Raw genomic sequence first — 27152 nt, forward strand, 5'->3', positions numbered from 1 at the left:
GTGTGTTTCTTGCTGTTTGAAAAACAGGTACCGATTACCCAGTTGCAGGGATATGGAACAACATGTGCAGCCCTGGTGTGTTAAAATGTGAAATATTTTAAGGGTGCAGTCATTTCTTCCTCCTCAGCACCTGAGCTTCTGCTGATCTCTCACTGAGCTAGCACAGCCTCCCTGCCATAGGACTTTGCTAGGCAGCCACTCCCTGGGCACAGGCCCTGAATAATTCATGGACAGCCCAGTCACTCAGGAGCGCCAAGGCCTGCCAGCTGCCTCGTAAGTAGGAGGCAGGCTCCAGACTTACTGTAAAATCAATACTATAGCTACCTCTGAGACCTTCTTTACAGACACCATAAAACACCCTTCCCTCTTTGTTTTATCTCCCCATTTTAAACCAGGTAATTTCTGGCAGGATCAAAGTACACCTGACTTTTACTGTAAGGAAGATAAGTCCCAAGGGGTAGGGAGAAAGTGATGTCCTCAAACAAGTGCATGACCAGGATGGCATTCCCATGCTTAGGCTACTGAGATGGCATGGGCAAAGACCAGATACTGTGCCCAACACAAGACAGATCCTAAATAAATGTCTGTCCCCATCTCTTCCTCCTAACTGTCCCCTCTGCTACACCCAAACTGATCAGTGCCCCACCTGTCTTGGGCTTTCCATGCCTCTGCTCTTGGCCCTCCCCTCACCTTTTAGTCCCAAGTCCATTCATCCTTCAAGCCCAGCTCAAAGCCTTCCCTTCTCTAGGAAGGCTTCCCAGATTACCCAGCTGGGATGATGGCTCCTTCTTAGAAACTCTACACCAGCACTGTCAGCCTTTGTCGTCCAGCACATATCATACACTCTATGAGAGCACTGCTTATCTCTTCTTGTGTACCAGTCTTATCTGCTTAATTAAAATAATGGAAAGTGCACCAGACACAGACTCAAGAGAAGTGAGAAGTGCACACTCCATTCTCAGCTTTTAACACTGACTGGCTATGTGACCATGAGCCATTTGCTTGGCTTTTCCAATGTTTTCCCTAAAACCAAAGGATCCGAAATAGAAAATCTCTAAAAATTGGTATATACATACAACAGAATCTTACTTAAAAGCAAGGAAATCCTGTCATATGCTGCAGCATGGAGGATATAATGCTCTTGGAAAATATTATAAACTGTTTTAGGACAGATACAAGTCTTTTTTTTTTTTTTTTGAGACAGAGTTTCACTCTTATTGCCCAGGCTGGAGTGCAATGGCACAATCTCGGCTCACTGCAACCTCTGCTTCCAGGATTCAAGCGATCCTCTTGCCTCAGCTTTCCAAGTAGCTGGGATTACAGGCGCGCACCACTACACCAGCTAATTTTGGTATTTTTAGTGCAGATGGGGTTTCACCACATTGGCCAGGCTTCTGACCTCAAGTGATCTACCCTTCTTGGCCTCCCAAAGTGCTGGGATTACAGGCGTGAGCCACCGTGCCCAGCCAAATGCAAGTCACCCCATACCCCCAGCCCAGTATCTTTAAGGAACAGTTAAAAATGATTTAGCCATTTTTGAAAGCTGAACACTGATGAAAACAAGGACTCTGTGAGGGAGGTAGCACCATATGGTGACTTACAGAGCCTATGCCAGCCTAGGTAACACCCCCTCATCCATACCTTAATCTTTCACAGTCAGAAGATGATAGCTGAAAGTCCTAACAGGTGTCAGAAGTTCCTTTTAAAAATTCCTCTATCTAAGCCAACCCATCTCATTTATAGTAAGAAAAATGAGAAATGAGGCACAGAGCCGTGTGCCCAGCGTTACAAAGCATGCTGGAGATTAGAAAGCAGGCCTTCTGAATTCCTGCTGCCATTTCTAGAGCAAACCTGAAGGAAGAGGAAGCTAAGCACGAAGGAAGTAGCGTGCATTTCTCATGCCAGTCAATGAAGTGGGCCCAGGGCTTGGAATCAGGGAAAACTCACCGTAATGTCCTTTCCCCACTGCCTTCCAGCATCCAACACAAAGGTGGAGCCAAAAGGCCTGTCCTGAGTGCTAGATGAGTGATATCTGTTTATGTTCTCTGATGTCCAACTTGCACCAGCTCAGAGAGAATGACAGCCCAGGATGTGGTACAAGCACAGCTTCCATGTCATCTTTCCAGCCCAGTGTAGAACCATACACAAAGTTGGCCTCAGCAAACTTTGTTGTTTAAAAATCCTTTTTCTCAGTTTTATACCTTGATCTTTCCTTTATTATTCTTATGGTGTCCTGAGGAATAGCCTACTCAGGAGGCACTTAAAAAAAATACCTGACAAATGGATTTATTCATCACAACCAGAATTATTTTATTTTATTTATTTTGAGATGGAGCCTCGCTCTGTTGCCCTGGCTGGAGTGCAGTGGCATGATCTTGGCTCACTGCAAGCTCCACCCCCTGGGTTCACGCCATTCTCCTGCCTCAGCCTCCCAAGTAGCTGGAACTATAGGCGCCCGCCACCATGCCTGGCTAATTTTTTGTATTTTTAGTAGAGACGGGGTTTCACCGTGTTAGCCAGGATGGTCTCGATCTCCTGACCTCGTGATCTGCCCGCCTTGGCCTCCCAAAGTGCTGGGATTACAGGTGTGAGCCACCATGCCTGGCCACAACTAGAATTTTAATGACAGGTGAAGAATGAAGAGAAAGAAGAGAAAGACTAAGCTCTTTTCTAATACCTGCCAAGCTCACCTATAACTACCTCTCCACTCACCTCTTTTCATTACTATTTTTATCACCGATACCTTAATCACCATTACCCTTTTAATTACCATCTACCAAGAAAAACACAATTTGAGACCACGTTGGTGCCTTTTTTCCATTATATCGTATTTTGAATAACATTCTAAAAGCTTCAGTAAAGGATATGGAGAAATTGGAACCCCTGTACGCTGTTGGTAGGAATGTAAACGGTGCAGCTGCTGTGGGAAATAGTATGGAGGTTCTGCAAAAAATTAAAAATATAACTACCATATGGTCCAGCCATTCCCCTTCTGGATATATATCCAAAAGAACTGAAAGCAGGATCTCAAAGAGACACTTGCATTCCTATGTTCATTGCAGTATCATTCGCAATAGCAAGAGGTGAAAACTCTAATGTCCATCAATGGATGAATGGATAAACAAAATGTGGCATATACATATAATTGAATATTACTTAAAAAGAAGAAAATTCTGTCATATGCTATAACATGGATGAAGCTTGAGGACATCATGTTAAATGAAATAAGCCAGTTAGAAAAAAACAAATATTACATGATTCCACTTACATGCAGTATGTTGAGTAGTTAAACTCATGGAAAGAGAAAGTAGAATGGTGGTTGCCAGGAGCTGGGGGAAGGGGAACGTGGTGAGTTATTGTTTAATGGGTGTAGAGTTTCAGTTTTTCAAAATGAAAAGGGTCTAGAGATCTGACTGCACAACAATATGAACATAGTTAACTCTACTGAAGTTACATTTAAAAATGGTTAACATGGTAAACCTTATGTTATGTGGTTTTTTTTTTTTTAACCACAATTAAAAATGAATTTTAAAAACATACTTCAGTAAAGACAAGGAATGCACCACTGGGCAGGGGAAGAAACAGCAGATCTAAAGCCACATGTTCCCCACCTATGACGCTGAAGCTCAAATCAAACATTCTCAAATGCTGTCAACCAACACACTGATCTCTCCAAGTCCTATCTTCCACCCTTAGGAAGAAAGATATTTACTCGGAATCCTGCCAACTCTCATTTTTACAACAAAAGGCCTCATAAATTACGTACTGCCTCCCAGCCTCACATTTGTGTGCAGTGCGATGAGTTTATCCATTTCCCACAGAGTTGTCACTAGAGTCAGAACTCATGATCTCGACAACCCAAGCTTCATGAAATTGTTCAAAAACTTTATTTTTCAGTCAGCATCTTTGAGATTGAGTCCTCGAAACACAGGGGAAATAAATTGGTAGTTTAGAAATAGTAGCAATGCATCATACTCAAGCAGGCAGGTACACATTTACACAACTTCGGAGTGTGTGTATGCACATATACAGGAGAATGCCTACATGTATACAGATCACTTTAACAGATATCAGACAAGTTTTTCTTACTCTGAAGGTTTTGTGATACCCCCATCATCAGCTATCCTGAAACACTTAGACTTGCCCAGCCAGCTAAAGAACACTGATATTCTGTCAATGTGGGTACATACATAGTTTGCTGTTATGAATAATTTTGCCATAATAAGGGCTTATGAAGCAACAGACCAAGGTTCTTACTGATCAAAAAATTGTCCTTGTAGTTGGCCTATTAGAGATCACGGAAGGGCAAATGGCAAAAATCATTACACAGGAAAGAGGTCTGTAATTTGTAGTGATTATAATCAAAGTTACACTAGTTCTTGTTAATAACACTCTACAAGAGCCTGCATTTCTGACTCATCAAGCATAAAACATTAACAAAAATTAACAAGAGACTAGGTCTTGAGTCAGAGTCACAGGGCATTATTTCCTGGAGAAGGACAAAGGTTGCTATCATCCCTGTACTAATACACACTCTGTGTCTCACTGTGTACACAGAAACCACCAGGAAAAAAATGCCAAAACTTACCTTGGTAGCAACAGCCCGTTAGCATGCTAACTCCCTAAGAGCATATACACAATCTTAGAGGTCTAAGGGCCCTCAGAATCCATCCAGCCCACCCCCTTGTTTTTCAGATAAGGACACTGAGACAGACAGGCTAGATGGAGTTCTCTAAAGTCGAGCTAGAGAAGTCCAGTGGACTCCCAGAGCTCCTGATTGCAGTAACAGTACTGACAATGCCCCCCACCCACCACCATCTGAATCCATTTTTGTATATGCCATCAAAAAGCTTTGTTACCTAAAAATAGTTTTGCTGGATTTTAATGTCCATCTGCCAGCTTTTTCTAATGGCAGGTTAGCAATAGAATAGTAGGCATGGTAAATAAAACATTCAGCTAGTATCTATCACTTAGTGGGGTCTCTGGGTACCTTTGCTTATTTAACTTCATCCTTCCTTAAATCAAAGTTTACTCCTTTTTGTATATACCCAGTAATGGGATTGCTGGGTCAAATGGTATTTCTAGTTCTAGATCCTTAAGGAATTGCCACACTGTCTTCCACAATGGTTGAACTAATTTATACTCCCACCAACAGTATACTGGGTATATACTCAAAGGATTATACATCATTCTACTATAAAGACACATGCACACGTATGTTTACTGTGTCACTGTTCACAATAGCAAAGACTTGGAACCAACCCAAATGCCCATTAATGATACATTGGATAAAGAAAATGTGGCACATATACACCATGGAATACTATGCAGCCATAAAAAAGGATGAGTTCATGTCCTTTGCAGGAACATGGATGAAGCTGGAAACCATCATTCTAAGCAAACTATCACAAGGACAGAAAACCAAACACCGCTTGTTTTTACTCATTGGTGGGAGTTGAACAATGAGAACACATGGACACAGGGTGGGGAACATCACACCCTGGGGCCTACTGGGGAGTCGGGGGCTGGTGGAGGGATAGTATTAGGAGAAATATCTAATGTAAATGATGAGTTGATGGGTGCAGCAAACCAACATGGCACATGTATACCTATGTAACAAACCTGTATGTTGTACACATGTACCCTAGAACTAAAAGTTTACTCCTTTTTAAAACTTTGTTCAAGTTTGTTTGTATAGCCTACCAAAAATCCTATCTAGGATATATTTTACATCTCTATATCTTATTCATATTGCCATATCTTTTTGATGTAGTATTTAGTACAAATAAATGTTTGACATTTTTTAATAGGTCACTTAGGCCTCCTGTTTTAAATTGGTCATGTGTATCTCTTGTGCTTGACAGTCAGAAACAAACAGACAAAAATGACCCTGTAAAAGTATCTGATTCTCAACTGTAAACCTTTTCGTTAAGTTTAGGCAAGGTCTGGCTCTTCTGGGAAAGGTTTAATAAGTTCAATAACCACTCTGACATCACAAATGAGATACCTGAGGTATCTCAAAGTCTTACTCATAATTTGCTAATATGGAGTAATTGTAGGGAGAGGTACAAGATTTTCCCCCCATTAATTAAAGAGTATTCAGAGCCCTACAAATACTTATGTGAAGGAAGGCAATTTCCAAGAAGGTTGGAAAAGGCAGGTCAAAGATAGGCATCAGAAGCTTTCAATTACTGCCTGGAACCCAGAAGCCTCTGATTTATATTACCACTAGAGCAAGCTGGGGTAAACAACAACCTGATTCAGAAAATCTCAGACTGAAATCTGTAACACGGGATATAATGCTTTCCAAAGACTTCTATTAGTATTATAGTAATGTTCTATAATGTTCTCCAAGATGAAAGTGATACACACATTTTAAGTATTATAAATAATCCTCCCGGAAATTTAGTAATATTTCTTCTTTATTATCCCCTTGTACCAAACTACAGCTGTCTCAACAAAGAGGAACAGAGCACTAAAGCTAAATAACCCCCATGAAGGACCAACCCTCTTCCAGTAAGAGCCAGCCTGTCTGACTTGGATTGTTCTACATTGACCATGTCTCTCTCCCTCCAAAGAACATGCATCTCCCACTCCCATCTGTCTCTCCCTCCAACCTCAGTCCTTTTTTTGGGGGTGAGAGGGGGGACTAATTTATCAAAAGTTTAAAATATTTTTATTGTATTTTTCCATTAAATCATTCTCTCAATAAATGTTTAGGATTATGCAGGATCATTTTAATGTGCATTGAGTGCAAATCCGAAACAGGAAAGTACAGTGAGAGAAGATACAAATGCAAAGACCATATTAATTTTTTTAATTAAAAAAAACCAAGTATTTTTTGGTGCTTTTCCTGCTTCTCAGGAGAAGGACTGAGGGTCACAAATGCCCTCTAAACTTCACAGCAAACAAAGCCACAGGTCCCCAGTGTCGTCAGGCCATCAGAACACGTGCCTTTTGAATGTTCCTGCCTCCTCCTTGGCTTCTCCTCATCTTCCCTTGCATGAATGCAATATTTCTCAATATGGAAGGCCCCTTTGCAGGGAGGAAATAGAAGCCCTCCCTTCAAAAGATTTATTTCCATAATGAAATGTTATAATTAACACTTCACATGCATGCCCACTGTGTGCAGACACCGAGCTAGGAATCTTCCACATTATTAAGTTCCTGCAACATTCCCATAAGGTGGATATTATCCTCATCCTAAAGGAGTCACTTGCCCACCATCGCATAGCTAGTAGGCGACAGAGCAGGGACCTCATGTGGGACTCCAGGCCTCTGAAGCCATCCTTCCTTCCTCAGCATCAGCCCCGAGATGGACAGTCCTGGATAGCTGAATCCAAACCCAGGAACATTCAGGTGCTCCAGCCGTGGGAGGACCTCCAAAGAGTATTCAGACAGGCAGACTGAGAGAGCCTCAGGGCCCATACAGTTTCCAAAGGCTGGACAGAATACAGACAAATATGAGCTAAGAAAAACATAATCCTAAAAACTAGAGGCCACACGATAGAAGGGGGAAACCTTGCAGATTTGTGACCAAAATACCTCACGACCCTCATCTATCCCAAGCATCCAACATCCAGAGGCTTCACAGAACCCAAACCAAATTCCTCTTCCTTCCTCTTCCCTTTCCCATCCCCTTGGAGAGCATGTCCTAGGAAGTCTAATTCAACAGTTGAAAAAGCCCTGCTTTCTCAAGCCCTCAGCCACAATCTCAGCTTCAGGGCCTTGTTTCTTCCCTGGAAGAACACAACAGTCCCCTAAAATGGCGTTCCTCCCTGTGCCTTCCTTCACAGAGTCCCCAGAGGGATCCTTCTGAGACAAATTCCACATCAGTAGTTCTCAGGGGCAGTCACAATGGCCTTGAGCTCCCTGGGGATGGAAATCTAGGGGAGGGTCCTCTGCTGCTTCTAGCGTAACTCCAAGTTGGTAGTTTTACATATTGAGATTAATTAACAGTTTTCTATTTGAAAATAAAAATTCTCCTGAGCTAGATTCTGGAAACCACTGGCCTACAGGATAAAGGCTAAACTCTTTGGCACCACGGCACTCCTTGTTCACTCCTATAGTCCTGCCTTGAGCTCCTTCTGCAGCTCTTCTCGTGGCATCTCGACATAGCCAGGCATGTTCAGGCCATTCATGGCACTGCTTGCTTGGCCTGAAATCCCTTTCATCTACTGACAACAACTCTCCTCTGTGAAAACTGAAAATCTTTTCTGCTGACCACAGACTTGTTTTCACTTAATCACCTAACTGTATTTCTACCACTGATCACAGTGCCTGGCACATAGTTAAGTACTCAAATATTTTACTCATTCATTCACTAATAAATGAATGAAACAAAATCAATAAGCACTCATTCTAATAAAGCTTAAAAATAGATCACTTAGGTGTACTTTGAAATGTACCTAACTGCCACAGGATATTCCAACACCATGTAATAAAATTGAATTAATAGATCAATGCTAGCATTTTAAAAAATGGAATAGAATAGAAAGTATCAGAGCATCTCATGTGGTACACGTAAACACTACTTTGTGAAATTTAAATGTGTGTGGATACACACAAATACACCCATAAACATACATTTATGTGTATGTATATTCTCAAATATACATACATTTACGTGTACTATATTGCCATATAAAATATATTCCTTACTGAAATGGTTGAAAATTATTTCTTTCAAAATCACAAGTCAGTTATAGGTTACATCTCCATGAGTACTCTGAAGTCATCCATTGAGTTTTTTAAAACATAGAAACATCATCCCCCATCATAAAATTCAGTTCGGACAATAATTGTGTTGCGTGTGTCAATTAAAATGGCTCCCTGAATGTGAGGGAGTTAAAAAGAAAATCCACATGTGGGCATGCCTGAAGATTACGACTGATTAAATGAATGCACAAACAAAGCTGCACGGGAACAACTGTTAATTCAGTGTGAGGGGTTTTAGATTTCACATTAGTATCAAGTGCATCCTCCAGCCTCGCCTCTTCTCCATCCTGTATTTCTCAAGGTAGTCTTGAATGCCTCTACATTATTTACAATCATCCATACTAACACTGGCCTTCCTTCAAATGCTTGGAGACAATGAGTATAATTCCATGGACAGTGTGTATAGGGGCCCAGGGCAAATGCTGGAAGCACACACAAATCCTCTGCAGTTCTAGGTATAAAAGTGTGTATGTTCATAGTAGAGACATATAATGGGGCTAATAGATTTGGTCTGTAGGCTTACTTCTCCAAAATCGGCATATAAAACAGCTTTGGGACTGGCAATCCATGGAACTGTCAAATACATGTCCCTGGCTAGAGAAAAAGGTAAAAGCTAACTGGAGAGCCACACTGGCTAAATAACATGCTGCTAGTGGCATGGATTTAGGAAGTTACTAGATTGTTTTTGTTGTTATTAACCACAGGAAAAAAGGCTTAAATTACACATCAGTTAAAACGACGATAACATTCTCCTCGACTTGTGCTCTACAGTGAGGGGCAGATGAATGGCCTTTGGCTCTTGCAGCAAAATAGAGGTAATCTACGTATAAACTACTACAATTTTAACATTCCATTCCCTATCTTGCTTGGTCACTATAGTCACCTAATACTCTGTATGTCCTTGTCACAATACAGTTCTCCAGGAAAACTGTGGCCAACATTTGGAAAAATTCACCATGAAATTCTCAAACTTCAACTGCTAACATGTACTCCAGGCTAATGATGACAGAGAAAAACACAGGCAAACTGCAGGCCAACCTTGGGGAGATAGTTTCTTTAGAGATGCCCTCTACTGAGCGCCCCTGATATCCAAGGAACATAGAAGGTAAAGAGGCAAAGGGGGAAGAGCTCCAGAAACATCCCAGTGACCTAAGGAAGGAAGAGAAAACTAAAGAAATCTTTAGCTTTAGTTCTTTTAACCAAAAAGGGTAAAAACCTTAGGGTGAGATACCTGGAGCACAAAAGGAGGCAGGGGCCAAATCCACAGTAAAGGACGTGTGAGTCACTGTGTAATGGCTTCTACTAAGCTAGCAAACAATGCCTTAAATTTCCCAAACCCATCTCTACCAAGTTAACATTGCAGCATGTTAACATCATACAGACACTGCCAGAATGAAAATCTAAGACAAATATTCTGGTAGGAGAAAGATTAAACTCCAGGATTCTATCAATCAGCTGGTCTTACTTCTGTTTATTACTAGAAAAGAAAAATTCATCTTAGTTCAGACTGCTAAAACAGAATACCACAGACTGGGAGATTAACCAACAACCATTTCTCCCTCACAGTTCTGGAGGCTGGAAGTCAGGGTGCCAGCATGGTTGGGTTCTTGGTGAAGGACCTCTTCCTGGTTTACAGACAGCCATCCTCTCAGATTCTCACATGGTAGAGAGAAAGATCATTTCCCATGTCTACTTTATACGGACATGAATCCCATTCACGAGGGCTCCAGTTTCATGACCTAATTACCCTCCAAAGACCTCACCTCCTAACACCCTCATGGTGTGGGTTAAGATTTCACCATATGAATTTGAGTGGGAGGAACAAACATTCAGCTCATAATAATGTTTTCAATAATGTACACAGAGTCCACGCACATTGGCTCACACCTATTATCTCAGCACTCTGGGAAGCCAACGTGGGCTGATTTCTTGAGCCCAGGAGTTCAAGACCAGCCTGGACAACATGGCCAAAATTCGTCTCCACCAAACAAATATAAAAATTAGCTGGGCATGGTGGTGTGTGCCTGTAGTCCCAGCTACTTATGAGGCTGAGGTGGGAGGATGACTTGAGTACGGAAGGTGGAGGTCGCAATGAGCCAAAATCGCACCACTGCACTCCAGTCTGGATGACAGAGCAAGACCCTGTCTCAAAAAAAAAGTACACAGAAAATATCTCAAAAGATACACATCAAACTTTTAAAAGGAATTATCTTTAGGGAGAAAGATGGGAAAGGCTTTGGGGAAAGAGAAACATTTATTGTCCACTTCTGCAGTGTTTGAACTTTTTTTTGCAATGCATGCACTGTAATGTACAATGTAATACATTATTTTATAATGCATTTTAATGTAAAATTATTAAACACAAAGAAATCTTTAATAGGTATCACAAAAATTAGGAGGAAATTTTCCCCAGATGAAAGTGATAATTAATAGCTCTGACCATGAATGAGTTCTTCAGTCTGACAAGCACTCAATAAAAAGCAGAGGTGCATTCAGACTTAGGTGGAAACAAATGTTACCACTGTCACTGTCTTCAAGGAATTTAGTCATCAGCTGGAGGGAGACTATGGATACACCCACCTAAGTACACACATGACACTAATAAGACACAGAGAACATGGGGTACAGAATAGCAAGGGCCAAGGAAGTTTCTTGAAGAGGAAAGGTTACTGTGAACCATACAGGCAAGAGGGCTCCTGGCCAGGGCTGGAGCTCAGAGTGGAGGCAGTGGGGAGAGCTTGGGTTTCCTGCAAACTTAGAGTGAACCAATAGGTAAACATGTAACACAGGGAAGGGCTGAGAACCCGCAAATGGCCCAGCATCTCCGACTTCAGTCCATCTGTTTCTTAGGATGCCTAAAGACACAATCTTGTGACTAATAAGGCGACTTCACATACATGTTCAAAAAGTCTAAGGCGTCTGCAGAAATTTAAACCTGAATGGCAAAATTCTTATCAGCCTCACCCAATAACAGGTACCCATCAGTCAATGATGTCATTATCTGAGAGTTCTGAAAATTCACAGGCTTGCAGCAAAGAGGTCAAAATTCAGAGCTCTGCAAATTCCCTTGAAGATTAACTAATAAAAATACAGAAGAAATAAGAATTGTAGAAAACAGATGTATTTCTCAACCAGAGGATGAAAAGGCTAAGATTCAGGTTTTCAGGAAGTATCACAGCACTTTCATATTAATTCATTGCTTGTTTTATACACATTGTCTATTCCCCAAAAGAGGTTACATGTGAGTAAGGAACAAAGTGTTAATAGAGTACTTATATCACTGTACTGCTAAAGAATCTAGAATGGCACTCTAGTACTAAGCACCTGTCATGCTCTAAGAGTGATGCTTGGTTCTTGAGAATCCAAAGATGCAAGCTTGGGATAGACTGTTTCCAAGTTATCAACCACACATATTCACAAGACAATAACTTCAATGCAAATGAAACACCATGTTAAAGGCATATTCTAAAGACTGAAATGCTAATGTTTGTTTCTCTTTGTTAATTTTGTTTATTCAAAAATCTTAAATGAAACTGTCCATTGTTGGGCTCCTTTTTTTAAGTAACCAACCAATGGTAAACATCACCTTGCATTTTATAAAATGTCTTTATCTCTGAATCAAGAACATCAGTCTATCTGAAAATGTGTTGTAAACATTCGTTGTTACTTATTGTCATCTTCCCAGCAAACTTTCCCCTTTGGGGGAAACAGCTCCATGTGGTTCCAGGGAGAGCTGCCATGCTCTTATGTCCCTCCACACTCCATACTCCAGTTCACTGCTCTAGACATTTGAGTAAAGCCTGGTAAATTACAGCCTTTCTCCCAAACACCCCTAATATTTCCAACTGGAACCAGAAAAAATGCAAGGTGGTAGAGAGTGAAGCCCAGGAGCAGATGGCAGCCATGTTTCCTGTCATCTAGCAGACTACTACAAGGGGCAGAGACAGAAGCCCACTTACACAAGGTCACTAACAACAAGAGATGGAGAGATGAAAAGCCTTAATTTCTGTTGTCCTAGGGGCCCTTCACCCTTTCTTCAGATTGGCTATTTAGCCCTTCCCTTGATCATCCAAGATACTCCAGTCTCTTTCCCCAAAAGTCCTACTATAAAATGCCTTCCTCCACCCCACCACAATTCTTCTGCATTAGGCATGCCAACAGTATCCTCCAACTGCCAGTCAGATGCCTCTGAGCTATGGATGGATGGAGCTGATGTGTTCTGTACATATGGCTTCCAGCTCCTCACCAATGTTTGGGGACACCTCTTCTGAAGGTATCCACTCTAAGTATCCGGTTGGCCATGATCTGGTATAAAAGGATCTTCTGGGTCAATCAAAACCCCATCTCTGTACCCAACCTTACAGACATTTGAACTACAGGAAACAAGGATATTCAGTCATTTAGCAATGAGGACAAAAGACAAAGGATAGGCAAGAGCTGGGGTTGGAATGACAGTATACCAAAGCCACATGTGAGCTGAGTCAAGGAGGAGCAGATACTAAGTAGAGGGTTCCAATGAATGAGGCACATGGCCCATCGGAAATATAAGTAATGCCTCCAGGTCCACAGCAGCCACTGTCACATAGATTTTTCAGGGCTCATTTGCATGAAACTTTGTAATAACTCTCTTGTATGTATGTATTTATTTTTTAAAGACAGGGTCTTGTTCTGTCACCCAGTCTGAAGTGCAGTGGCACAAACACGGCTCACCGTAGCCTCAGCCTCCTGGGCTGAAGCAATCCTCCCACCTCAGCCTCACAAGTAGCTGGGACTATAGGTGTGTGCCACTGTGTTCAGCTAATTTTTTTTACTTTTCAGAGACACAAGGTCTCACTATGTTGGCCAGGCTGGTCTTGAACTCCTGGACTCAAACAATCCTCCCACCTCAGCCTCCCAAAGTGCTGGGATAACAGGCATGAACCACAGCTCCCGGCCTCTCCTTCTTTTACCCCATATCCACCACACACATATCTTTGTTGTTCAGAGAACTCAAGTGAATCTGTATTCCTTACAACCAGAAGGACCTAACCAAAAATAATTTTCTAAGCATGATTTTTTTCAGAAGTCAATCATTAGACATAGACCAAATATTTAGCTCTGCTGTCACCTGGACCCCTCTCCACTGGACTGCTATTGAATATGATCATGTGAAACTACTGGTGAATTTATAGCTTAATAATCACAACTATCTTCTTTAATTGACTTGGTATCAAAAATCAAATGCAACTTAAGAAACTATTTAACATCTACCTAGCATCAATTTTCTCTACTAATTAGAAAATTAAATTGAATGGTATCACTGAAGATGGAGGTTAAATAAAATTCTAGAGAGCTGCATTGCATTGTTAAATTTAAAAATATACTTTGTGTCATTCTGAGTTTGCTTTTATCATGGGACATGTTTTATTTTTAAAATACACAGAACTTTACAAGTGCCTTACATATAAATTAAATTTATACCTTTTATCATCCTATGATAGTACTTTCTCACAGGTCCACTTTGGTAGAAAACTGGCAAAGGGGTTAACTGTGTAAGTGAATTTAATAACGGCAACAAATAGAACCATCTGAGACACCAAACACCCACCAATAGGCCTTTATGATGACCACATTTGGGGAAATGAAAAACTTCCTAAGTCTACAGTACTTACTCTATTTTTGAGACAGAGTCTTGCTCTTGTCACCCAGCCAGGCTGGAGTGCAATGGCGCAATCTCGGCTCACTGCAACTTCTGCCTCCCGGGTTCAAGTGATTCTCCTGTCTCAGCCTCCTGAATAGGTGGTTACTCACATGTAACAGGTGTGCACCACCACATCAGGCTAATTTTGTATTTTTAGTAGAGATGGGTTTTTACCATGTTGGCCAGGCTGGTCATGAACTCCTGATCTCAGGTGATCCACTTGCCTTGGCTGGGATTACAGGTGTGAGCCACTGCATCTGGCCTACAGTAGTTTCTGATGCCTACAACAGATCTGCCATCTGTTTCCAGGCAACCACCAAATAAAAATCACAGCACTATGGTACTGGTAGCTTTTACAGAGTATTTTCTGCTCTTTCTCTCTAATCTACCACTATTACTTATCTAAGAGAGCAGAGACAGAAATAAGGTACTGATACATGCTACAGCATGGATGAAACCTGAAAAAGTTTTGTTAAGTGAAAGAAGTTAGACACAAAAAGGCCACAGATTACATGATTCAATTTTTAGGAAATGTCCAGAATAGGCAAATCCGTAGGGTCTGAATGTAGACTAGTAGTTGCCTGGGGCTGGGGGAAAGGAAAATGGGAAGTAACCACTAAGGTACATGGGATTTCTTTGGGAAGTAATAAAAATGCTCTGGAATTAGTGGTAATTGTCACATAACTCTGAGTATATTTTAAAAACTGCTGAATGGTATACTTCAAAGGGGGTATATTTTATGGTATGTAAATTGTACTGCAATAAAGCTGATATGTGTGTGCGAGAGAAATGTATGCAGACAGAGCCAGGAAAAGGATAAGAAGGCAGAAAGGTCACATACATTTTTCCTCTTTTGCTTACACAGGCAGTCCCCAAATGAAGAGCAATTGTATTCCTTTAATTCAGTCATAAATCAACTCTCAATTCTATGAGATTTTTCACAGAAGAACGGAGCACCTCAAAAGTAAGTGAGTGACTTAGGGAAAGAATTCTGGTGGAGTGGAGAGAATGAGGAGTTCAGACAAAGGCTAGGGGTGGAACAGGAGACAAAAATGGGAATGAGGATCGAGAGAGGTTCTCTGAGGTGACTGAGGAAGGAGAACCTGGGCTCTCAAAGAGTGAGGTGCAGGAATAGGGGCTGGGCCAGGAAGGGGGATGAGTGCATGGTGAATAGTCAGAAACTCTGGGAGCACGAGGCTTCCATCTGCATGTTCTTCCATGCCTGGATCACTCACCTCAGCGACTGTGAGATTTCAGCCATTGCTGAGGTAAGAAGAGTCTGAGGTAGAACAGGAGAAGGAATCCAAGCTGATTTCAGAAGCAGGGGAGAAACTGGGTCTATAGTGGTGAACAGACAGAGGAGGGAGAAGGAACCAGAGGAAAACTACACCTAAAAAAGTAAAGCAAAGATTCTTCCACCTCTATGGTGAGAAAACCATGGAAACCATTTATATGTGAAAAATAAATTGAGGGTATAATCTAGGACTACGTGCAAAGACCTCAATAGACTTTCTCTCAATAGCTTTCACGAACAACTTGGATATAAAATGCTCTTTCAGATTCAGATTTCACAAACAATGGTAGTATAGTTACTGTGTGCTAGGGACCACACCTCTTTCACAAATAGTCCCAAATAATGCATAATTTAGGGATACAGCCTGAAGAGGAGATGAGGAAAATAATGGGTAGCTATTAAATCCCTGTTAATCCTCTCTGTAAAAACCCATTCCACCATGCAAGAAGCTGTTCTCTTTCCCTTGGGGCAGGAAAGTGTCACCTCTGAACAGAATGTTAGGTGTGCGAACAAGAAGAGCCCTAACATGATTTAGACAATGAGTCCAGGCGTGAGATGGCATATACTATCTTAAGCAGCCCAGAGCAGACTTTCTGTTTTAAGGAGAGGTGTTCTCAGAGACCTGCAGCCTAGCCTCTTCAATTTTGCTGCAGTGGAAAATGAAGCAGCCACGACGAGACTCAGGTCCCAGATTCCTCTCTCCAAGTTCCAGTGCTCTTTAGGTCACTAGACCCTACCCCTTAAAATGACTGGGGTGTGTGTGTTTGTGTGCGTGCGTGTGTGTGTGTGTGTGTGTGTGTGTGTGTGTGTGTGTGTGAGAGAGAGAGAGAGAGACAGAGAGAGAGATCCATCTTTCCCTCTAAATTACTACAGCAGGCCGGGCGTGGAGGCTCACGCCTGTAATCCCAGCACTTTGGGAGGCCAAGGCGGGCGGATCACCTGGGGTCAGGAGTTCGAGACCAGCCTGGCCAACATGGTGAAACCCCGTGTCTACTAAAAATACAAAAATTAGCCAGGTGTGGTGGCGGGTGCCTGTAGTCCCGGCTACTCAGGAGGCTGAGGCAGGAGAATCACTTGGACCCAGGAGGCGGAGGTTGCAGTGAGCCAAGATCGCGCCATCGTACTACAGCCTGGGTGACAAGAGCGAAACTCCATCTTACTACAGCAATCATTGCCTATACTAACTTCCGGGCACTTGTATACATATATAGTCTCATGTAAATGGTTTCCTCCTCCTAATTAGATCATTCTAGGCCATGTTTTATAGATTTCTTTACATATTCAGGAAGAGGTTGGCTCTGTTCGTTCACTAGAAGTCAAATGGTTTACACACACACACACACACACACACACACACACACACACACACACACTAGTCCCCTTTAGCCTGGGTTTCACTTTCCATGGTTCAGTTACCTTCAGTCAACCATGGTCTGGAAATATGAAATGAAAAACTGAAGAAATAGGCAATTCATACGTTTTAAATTGCATGCCATCCTGAGCACTGTGATGAAATCTTGCGCCATCTCGCTCCATCCCACCTGGTATGTGAATCATCCCTTTGTCCAGCAGACACACACTGCAGACGCTCCCTGTTAGTCACTTAGCAGCCGTCTTGATTATCAGATTAACTGTCAGGTAACCCTTATTTGACTTAATAATGGCCCTGGGCTGGCAATTCAGATATGCTAAAAAGAAGCGACTGTCAAATGCTTCCTTTAAGTGAAAAAGTAAAAGTTCTCAACAAGAAAAGAAAAAAAAAATCCTATAATGATAAGGTCTATGTTAAGAATGAATCTTCTATCCGAGAAATAGTTAAGAAGGAAAGAAATTTGTGCTAGTTTTGTTACTGCACCTCAAGCAGAAATGCATTTTTCTTGTCTCACAGTAGAATCAACACAAATTAGGGGAAGACGTAGTCTTTAAAAAATTGTGTAACTGTTTTCTTTTTACTTCAAATAAAATGCTGGTTTCCAAAAAGTCCAGCTTAGTTTGAATCACTGCATGTTCCATGATACCAAGGCAACTGGTCAGAGGTCAGGAAAGTGGGCCTGCAATCACGGGATGCAGGCAATCATTTACAGAAAACATAAAAACTACTTCACTGTGCTAGTTAACAGGATTGACCAATGCTCTCCTCAGCTTCCTTCCAAACTGTAAACAGTAACACCTCAGAAGTGGGGAAGTACCATCTACCATGTTTTCACTCCACATTCCACTTTAGGAATAAGTATATATCTTGCCAGTCTGTTACATATACAAAAGATGTATATTTCAAAGACGTAGTATAAAAAATGTAAAGTGTCTCATTAATAACTTTTCATGAGGATTGCATGTTAATATATTTTGGATATCTATAAATATTTTTGGATATAAACATAAAATTTTGGAGTATATGACAATACTCAATGTTAATTCTAACTATTATTATTTTTGAGACGGAGTCTCATACTGTCGCCCGGGCTGGAGTGCAGTGGCGTGATCTCGGCTCACTGCAACCTCCGCCTCCCAGGTTCAACCGATTCTCCTGTCTCAGCCTCCCAACTAGCTGGGATTATAGGCGCCCACCACCACGCCCAGCTAATTTTTTGTATTTTTAACAGAGATGGGGTTTCGCTACATTGGCCAGGCTGGTTTTGAACGCCTGACCTCATGATCCACCAGCCTCGGCCTCCCAAAGTGTTGAGATTACAAACGTGAGCCACTGCGCCCGGCAATTCTAATTATTTTCTTAAAACACATCTAAGTCTTAAATTTTTACAAGCTGAAGACTTGAGGTTTCTTATCATTCAACTTGCATGAGGGGGAAGCTTTCAGATGAAGCTTTTCTCTGCTTGGAGAAAAAGCTGTTGCTTTCAATCCTGCCAGGTGCTCCAGGTCAAGTTCTCTGTATTTCCTCCTGATCATCAGGCTGATGTTTCTGGCTACTAAGGAGCTGGGGGTGGCGATGAGTGACGCAGATATGAATCAGACTGATTTTCAAGCAGCAGAGTTTAAGGAAAATGAAAGAACTAGGCACTGGAAGTGACTGATTGCTGGCCGATTCATTGTTGTAATGATAAGCTGGTACTCGACAAGTGATCACAGGCCTGATTTCTACATTAAAAACAAAACAAAACAAAACAAAAACCGATATAGCCAGGCTTTGTGGCACACACTTATAGTCCCAGCTACTCAAGAGGCTGAGGCAGGAGGATCACTGGAGATCAGGAATTCAAGGCTGTAGTTAGCTATGATTCTACCACTGTACTCTAGCCTGAGCAACACAGAAAGACCCCATTTCTAAACAAACAAGAAAACCAGCTGACATCCTGCATACTATACTAGAGATGCTATCTCCCCTGTGAAATATCTTAGTAGTCTGATTCCCCAGTACCAACTGGGTATGCTACAATTCAATTCAATTCTGACACCTCTACCTGACATTATTGTTAAATCCCATAGGATAAAGGGCTTGGTCCCACAAGACTGCCCCCATATCAGATGCCAGTTCCAAGTCCCAGGCCGCAGGCTATAAATTCAGGGGTTCCCAAGAACCCCCTCAGGTTCAATAATATGCTAGAACAACTCACAGAACTCAGGAAAACAACTTCCCCTTTATGTTTACCAATTTATTATAAAGGTTACAACTCAGGAACGGCCAAATGGAAAAGTGCACAGGGCAAGGTACTGGGGTGAGGTGGGGCTTCCATGTCCTCTCAGGGCACCCCACCCTACCCACACCAACTCCCCCCACAGATGAGTGGATGATGCTGAAAGTTCCAATTCTCTAACTGCTCAGTCTCGGGTGCACAGCATCATCCTGAGGCTAGCTAGGGATGGGAGACTATCCCCACCCAAAGTCATGGAATTAGCACAAACTCAGGTATCAGAAAAGGGACACCTTATGGGTAACAAAAGACACTCCCATCACTCGGCAGACTCCATTGGTTTTAGGAGCTCTATGCCAGGAACCCAGAACAAAGACCTAATATATTTCTTATTATACTGCATTGAATTAAAAGCAATTCCTGAGGGTGAATAAGACGAAGACACGTAAAGTAAAAGTTATTTTTAAAATGTTTTTTAGGCCGGGCGCGGTGGCTCATGCCTGTAATCTCAGCACTTTGGGAGGCCGAGGCAGGCAGATCATGAGGTCAGGAGATCGAGACCATCCTGGATAACACGGCGAAACCCCGTCTCTACGAAAAATACAAAAAATTAGCTGGGGTGGTGGCGGGCGCCTGTAGTCCCAGCTACTTGAGAGGCTGAGGCAGGAGAATGGCATGAAGCCAGGAGGTGGAGCTTGCAGTGAGCCGAGATTGCACCACTGCACTCCAGCCTGGGCGACAGAGCAAGACTCCGTCTCAAAAAAAAAAAAAAAAAAGTTTTTTACAATTCACAGATAACCTAATAATAGGAAGTATCTGTCAACTGGGTGAGAATTAGTAACAAGTAGTTTACCTCACCCTATTTCCTTAGATACATAAACCCTGAAAGCAGCTTAGTAAAGGGCACAGGTGGTGGTTCCACTATCAGTACACGATGAACTACACCATTAAAAGATGAATTCCTGCATGTTTTGCAGATCTGCCTCAGAATTCAGACTGAAACCTAGATTAGATTGTATCTACTGAAAGCCCTAGAGGGACACAGGAAATGTGATACGTACATTTTTATGGCTCTAAGCAAAATGTCTCGCTTTAGAACATGCATGTTCAGCAGAAACCCCACAATAGCACTCCCTCCTGTTGGGCCTATCACTGTATCACTCCCCTATAAGGGACAGGAAGATATCTCCCTTTCCTCAAAGTCAAGTGGTTAGCCTACCACACCACTCCCACATCAAGTGGACCTTTTTTTTTTTTTGGTGAAAAGAGATATGTATATTTAGAATTAGCCAGATGGACTCAGTTTGGATGATCCCAATTTTGTTGGCAACATCCAAAGCATCATAATCAGGAGCCAGTGGAACATATGCCTTCTTCTCTCCATCAGGGTGTTGACCTTGGCCCCATCAATGTCACAGAGCTTCTTCACAGCCTGTTTGATCTGGTGCTTGTTGGCTTTAACATCCACAATGAACACAAGGGTGTTGTTGTCTTTTATCTTCTTCATGGCAAACTCAGTGGTCAGAGGAAACTTGATGATAGCATAGTGGTCAAGCTTGTTTCTCCTGGGGGTGGTCTTCCGAGGATATCTGGGCTGCCTCCAGAGTCTCAGTGTCTTGGGCCGCTGGAAGGTGGGTGACATGCCGATCTTCTTTTTTTTGTGGCCGTGGACACCTTTCAACACTGCCTTCTTGGCCTTTAAAGCCTTTGCTTTGGCTTCAGCTTTAGGCGGGCCAGGAGCTTCCTTCTTCACTTTCGGTGCCATCTTCTGAAAAGGGTCTCAAGTGTATCTTTGAGGTAACTCTGCTGGGTTTGAAACTTTATTTCTTCCTAGACTTTAGCTCGGTCCAGATGAAGTGGTCTCAAACACCGAAGGAAGGGGACCGGATGACCATCAGTACTCTGCATCAGTCACAAAATGTGATCCCCAAGCCAGGGCATCACCTGGCCTGTTGGATATGTAAATTATCCCCACTCAAGGCCTACTGAATCAGAAACTTTGGGGGTGGGCCCAGCATCCCGTGCTTTAACAAGCCCTCTACTTTTCAAACCACTGTTCTATTCCAGACACTACTGAATTGTTCGGTAACTCCTGCTATCAGCATATAGTTTTTTAGAGGACTCAAGAGATTCTTCTGTCCCACAGAATAAGGAAGTAGAAGAATAAGTAGGATAACATAATTTCCTTCATTACCTTCCTCCAACAGATGGGTTTCCTGGTATCTTGTAAATTCACTGAATGCAATTCCTGCCCCCCCCATCCAGTATCATTTAACCTGGAAGCAGCATCTTTCCTTTTCCATAATTTGCCATGGTTCCTCATGGTTTCTTCTAGACCACAGGATGCATTCCTGAGAATTCCAAAGATCTTTTTAACATGTTTGAATTACCTCACTAGCAATGCTCTCTGCCAATGAGCTTTACATCTTTTTTTTTTTTACTTTACTGAATATTGAAAAAGAGCATACACTGCAGAGTTAGTATGCCTTCAGCCACTTAGCAGCAGTACGCCCTTGGGCAAGCTTCTTAATCTCTCTGGAACCTGTTTTGTCATCTATACAATGTAGACAGTAATAATCTCTCTCATATGATTGTTATGGGATTAACTGTTAATATATGCCGGCGTTTCCCACAGTGCCTGGCACACAGTGTAAGTACTATATTGAGTGCTTGCTATTATTATGACTACAGTTACTGAGGGACCTAGGTAAACATCCTAGAAAGGTTAAGACAAATGATGGATACTAAGGACAGCTGGAGGCTCTCCTCTCAAACTGTAGGAAAGACCACATGCAAAGAACAAGGAACTGTTCTGTAGTTTGCAAACAAAATGGTCCTTTAGAAAGGAGATAATACATAGCCTGGAATCAGAAAGTAAGACTCAAGATCAAAGGTAACTGGCCATCACTAGCATACTGGCCTAAAGACTCAAATGAAAATACAAGAAAAAGAGGTGAGAGATTAAAATACAAATCACTTTACTAGCACAAGCCAGGGTCATGATTTCCATAGAGTTCCATGTTAATGAATGATAATGAAGCCCCAATTCTAGAGTGACTGATTAATCATTCATTCAGGCCAGCTCAAGAAAGATCTTTAAATCAACACCACTCAAGAGACAAATTATCCTAAAGCAGCTGAATAGTTTTTCTGTAGTACATTGTTAGCTGTACCCCCAACATCCATTCTCCTCTTCCTCTTTTCTGTTATATTCCAATTTTTCTAGCCAACTTGTTTGGTTGAGACTGACCAAACTTTCACTCTAAGGGGTGCATCCTGTTTAGAAGTTAACAGCACATGAGATTCTCCAACACCAGCGGGAGAAGCACATGATCCAAGTCATGATCAATCACGCCAGTGAGACTGATATATCCGGGCCACGGTAAGCAGAAAAGCATCCTCTTTTCTGCTGGATGTCCATAGTCCAAGGGGGCCTGGGACCTGGGGCAGCCATCTTGGGACTACAGGATGGAGCCTGCTTGTGAACAGAGCCTGCACTAGAAAATAAAGCCAGAGTAGAGAGAAAGAAACTAGATCCTGGTCACACCATTTAAGTCCAGGAGTAAGTCTTGCTTAAAGACTGAATTTGCCTACTGTGTGACCAATAAATCCTCTTTGTCACTTAAACCACTCTGGGTTAGGTTTCCTTTGTCCACAATCAAGATGACTCTAAATGATGCATGCTTCATAATCAGATTCCACTATAAAGGCAACAAAAATGTGAGTTATGTAGTTAGAATTAACAGTAAACTTAACTTCTCAAGTCATGACTTTGATTTACTTATCACAATTAAAGACATTAGAAAAAAATCATTTGGAATAAACTTCATCTGAAATTTCATTTGAAATCTCAAAGTACAGATGCAGGACCTTGAATAAACTCGGTTTTGATACTTGGTTTACATATATTCAGTACAGCTGAGTTTTCAGAGCCACAGAACGCTTTCCTGATTTTCAGGGCAATTTTAGGGTAAAACACTCCTCACCCTCACTGGGGCCATGGAGAAAGTGTGCTCTAGGTGTTCACCAGCAACAAGGGAATGAGAAATCACAAAGTAAGGACATGTTCCACGAACTAATGGACCAATGGCAAACTTACTCGTTACTGTATTAAATGTGCCTTTACCAGATTCAGCTTTTGCTTTTCAGATGTAAAATCCTTGCGTGTGATACTAACCCATCTTGGTACAGGTCAGGCCAGTTAATGTATCACAGGCACTAAGTACACAGGTTAATTTGTATATTTTTGAGTATAAGGAATAGTATGCTTTGATATTTTGGAATGTAAGATTTGCCAAAAATAAAAGAATTCTTACAAACTTAGGGCAGCTGTTCTTGAATTGCTATAAATAACACTCTGTGCTCTGAATAATTTTGGCCATTAGAGTTGACAGCTCTCCAAATATGGAACTGACTACCTTATAAAATGGTCAGCTGGCTCTCAAGGACACATTTAAATAGAAGTGAGACAACCTTCGAACATGACAGCGTCATGGGAACAGGGTGGATGATTTTAAGGGGCATCCTGATTTTAGGCATCCTGGGCCTCTGTGACAGGCGTGAAGGACTCACCTGCCAGAGCCTTGATGCGGGACCGCTCAAAAAGCCGCGCAGAGCTGTTCTCATTGTCCCAGTCGTCGACATCCCAGCGGTTGTTGACATCACTGTACTGCTGCTGGATCTCAATGTTGTCATAGTCTGTGGCTACTGTGGTCGTCATCTTGAACTGTCTCAGCTGCTCCTCCACATCAGCTCCTTCTTAGAGTTCTATGAGAAAGAAAAGGAAAAACATTTAGACGTCTGAAGTGTATACAGTCCCCACGGAACCAACTGGGATAAGAGTGAGCAGAAAATAAAAACAGTGCTTGCCAAGAATAGGTCTTCTGGAGCAATGCTGGTTTTAGGTTTTAGCACTGTCTCATAATAGGTGTGTGACCTTAGCCAAGTTACTTAGTATCTCTAAGCCTCAGTTTCCCCAACCATTAAAGAGGGAAGATACTTCAGAGGTTGTTGACAGGACTGAATGAGATGATGGATACCCCCAAAATGGTGGGTTTATTCCTTCTTTCTAAAGTTTAAACTCTGCAATTTAAAAATGCTATCGGAGGGCCAGGTGCAGTGGCTCACGCCTGTAATTCCAGCACTTTAGGAGGCCGAGGTGGGCAGATCACCTGAGGTCAGGAGTTCGAGACCAGCCTGGCCAACATGGTGAAAACCCGTCTCTACTAAAGATACAAAAATTAGCTGGGCGTGGTGGCACATGCCTGTAATCCCAGCTATTCGGGTGGCTGAGGCAGGGAGAATTGCTCGAATCTGGGAGGCAGAGGTTGTAGTGAGCCGATATCGTGCCATTGCACTCTTGCCTGGGCAACAGAGCAAGACTCCGTCTCAAAAAGAAAAAAAAAGAAATGTTATCGGAGGTAGATCAACACCTACGTGGGGCTTCTGAATGAACTCATTTATTCCCATTGTGTATCACCATAAATTATAATCTTTAAGCTTCTCCTGGAAATTCATAAAATGTTATATAAGAGAACTAGCAGATCATTTTATCTAAACATCTCACTTACATATTAGAAAACTGATGCTTAAGATTAAGATGTAAGGCCAGGCACAGTGACTCACGCCTCTAATCCCAGCACTTTGGGAGGCTGAGGCGGGTGGATCACCTGAGGTCGGGAGTTCCAGTTCAGCCTGACCAACCCATCACTACTAAAAATAAAAAATTAGCTGGGCATGGTGGCGCATGCCTATAATCCCAGCTACTTGGGAGGCCAAGGCAGGAAAATTGCTTGAACCGAGGAGCCGGAGGTTTTGGTTGAGCCGACATCATACCACTGCACTCTAACCTGGGCAACAAGAGCAAAACTCCAATAAAAAAAAAAAATTAAGATGTAAGTGTATGGCAACCAAGGACAGTACCAGTGCATGGTAGATGCTCAATACACGCTTGCTATTCTTTATCCTGAACTGATAAGCTTTAAACACAGCTTCTACCTTCAATATAGCTATTATTCACTCATTGAACCAAAATACAATTAAGACTTACTACGTACTCTGTGCTGGACCAGATGCTAGGGATAAAAATGAACGCAATAAGGACCTGGCTCTAGGGAAGCTTATATCCTAGTGGTAGGAGCTGGACAAAAAGCACACAAGAAAAGGCAAGATAGTTTAAAGAAAAAAAATGACAGCAGAGTCATGTGACTATTTTTAGATCTGGTGATCAGGGAAGGCCTCTCGAGTGGGTCCTGAAACTGAGAACTCAATGTCAAGAGGAATGAGTCACGCACAGATCAAGAAGAATAGTGTTTCAGGCAAAGGAAGCAGCATAGCATGCGGGAGGAACGGCAAGTTCAGTGTGGCTGAGTCTAGTGGGCAGCGGGAGAGACTCGGAGACAAGGTTAGGGAGGGAGGTGGGCGAGCCCAAGTGTGGCGGGAAGCAACTGGAGGATTTTAAGCTAATAACCGACACCACCCTTGAGTGTATTTGTAAAATATTCTTCCCAGGGCTGTGTGGAAAACAGATTCTAGGCGGCAATAATGGAAGCAGGGGCCACTTGGGAGGCTACTCCAGAAATGATGGCGGTGCAGCTCTGGGTGGAGAAGCGGGGATGGTTAAGAGGTGGATGTGCTTAGAGGTGGATGTGCTTTGAAGGGAGAACTGACAGGACCTGGTGAAGGACTGACTAGACCCGAGACATTGAGAAACTGAGCTAGTGCTATGCCTGATGCCTATGGGTGTGGTTAAATGTGGTTAAATTCCTGCATATTTTAAATTTCACTGGGGGGAAACAGGCTCAGTCAGGCATATGAAGCTATCTAAGTAAGTTGTTAATCTGCAAATGTAAGAAGAAAGGAGGGAAAAGACAACACCCCTTTTAAAGTGGTATGAAGATATCCCAAGAAAAAAAATAAATTATCAACATTTTTTTTTTTTTTGAGATGGAGTTTTGCTCTATCACCCAGGCTGGAGTGCAGTGGCACCATCTCGGCTCACTGCAACCTCCGCCTCCTGGGTTCAAGCAATTCTGCCTCAGCCTCCCGAGTAGCTGGGACTACAGGCACGAGCCACCATGCCCAGCTAATTTTTGTATTTTTGGTAGAGACGGGGTTTCACTATATTGGCCAGGCTGGTCTCGAACTCCTAGACCTTGTGATCCGCCCGCCTTGGCCTCCCAAAGTGCTGGGATTACAGGCGTGAGCCACCATGCCCGGCTGTTATCAACATCTTAAAACTCAAAAATTTATTGTCAGGTTTTTGTAGCTGGATGCTCACTTAGTGAAAGCCTTGTTCAGTGTGCACCAAGATGTGCACCTAGGCCAGAGTCAGCAGGCCTCCTCACCACAGCCTGCGTGCTAACCAAACCAGACACCACTCAGCAACACAGAAGGATCATTCAAGAGATGATTCTTCCCCCTCACATATGCCACCACACAAAAAATAAACAAACCCATATATGTAGAAAAGAAACATTTATCGTGCTTGAAATGCAGCTTTTTAAAAGTTCCAGCACATAACCACACATGCCACATGCAACCAAGTTTCCATAGTAAATAAGCTGAAACAAATTAACTGCACCTTAAACAAACAGTAGGCTCTTGGGTGGTACCAGCACACAACTGCCTGCTCTTTTGTCATGGCTGTTTTCTCACATGCTATCCAAGAACACCGCCAACACACCCCACATGTTCCTGAGGAAGAAGCACTGAATCCACTTTGCAACTGAGCCACAACATCTGTGACTCAAACTGTCACCCATCTCTGCTCTAATAGAAAAATCCTGAATGGAAGTAAAATCCTGGATTCTCATCAGAGAGACATACTCAATCTCAATTAAGTACATTCACGGGTGTATTAATTTTCACA

General features: G+C 42.3%; 1 protein-coding gene and 1 pseudogene across 6 annotated transcripts in view; both read right to left on the reverse strand.

The window, feature by feature from the left end:
- The window catches only part of SPTBN1 (spectrin beta, non-erythrocytic 1), a 207130-nt gene that overhangs the window by 115210 nt on the left and 64768 nt on the right, over nucleotides 1-27152 (reverse strand). For all 6 annotated transcript variants that reach the window (XM_001154155.5, XM_054677845.1, XM_054677846.1 and 3 more), the window contains exon 2: nucleotides 23855-24049. In XM_001154155.5, coding sequence (XP_001154155.2) covers nucleotides 23855-24002 — 148 coding nt within the window. In that variant the 5' untranslated portion in view covers nucleotides 24003-24049. The remainder of the gene's footprint in view (nucleotides 1-23854; nucleotides 24050-27152) is intronic.
- LOC134807819 (large ribosomal subunit protein uL23-like) lies at nucleotides 20400-21138 on the reverse strand (annotated as a pseudogene).

This window comes from Pan troglodytes, chromosome 12 (assembly GCF_028858775.2).
Source record: "Pan troglodytes isolate AG18354 chromosome 12, NHGRI_mPanTro3-v2.0_pri, whole genome shotgun sequence".
In the NCBI taxonomy this organism is placed as follows: Eukaryota; Metazoa; Chordata; class Mammalia; order Primates; family Hominidae; genus Pan; species Pan troglodytes.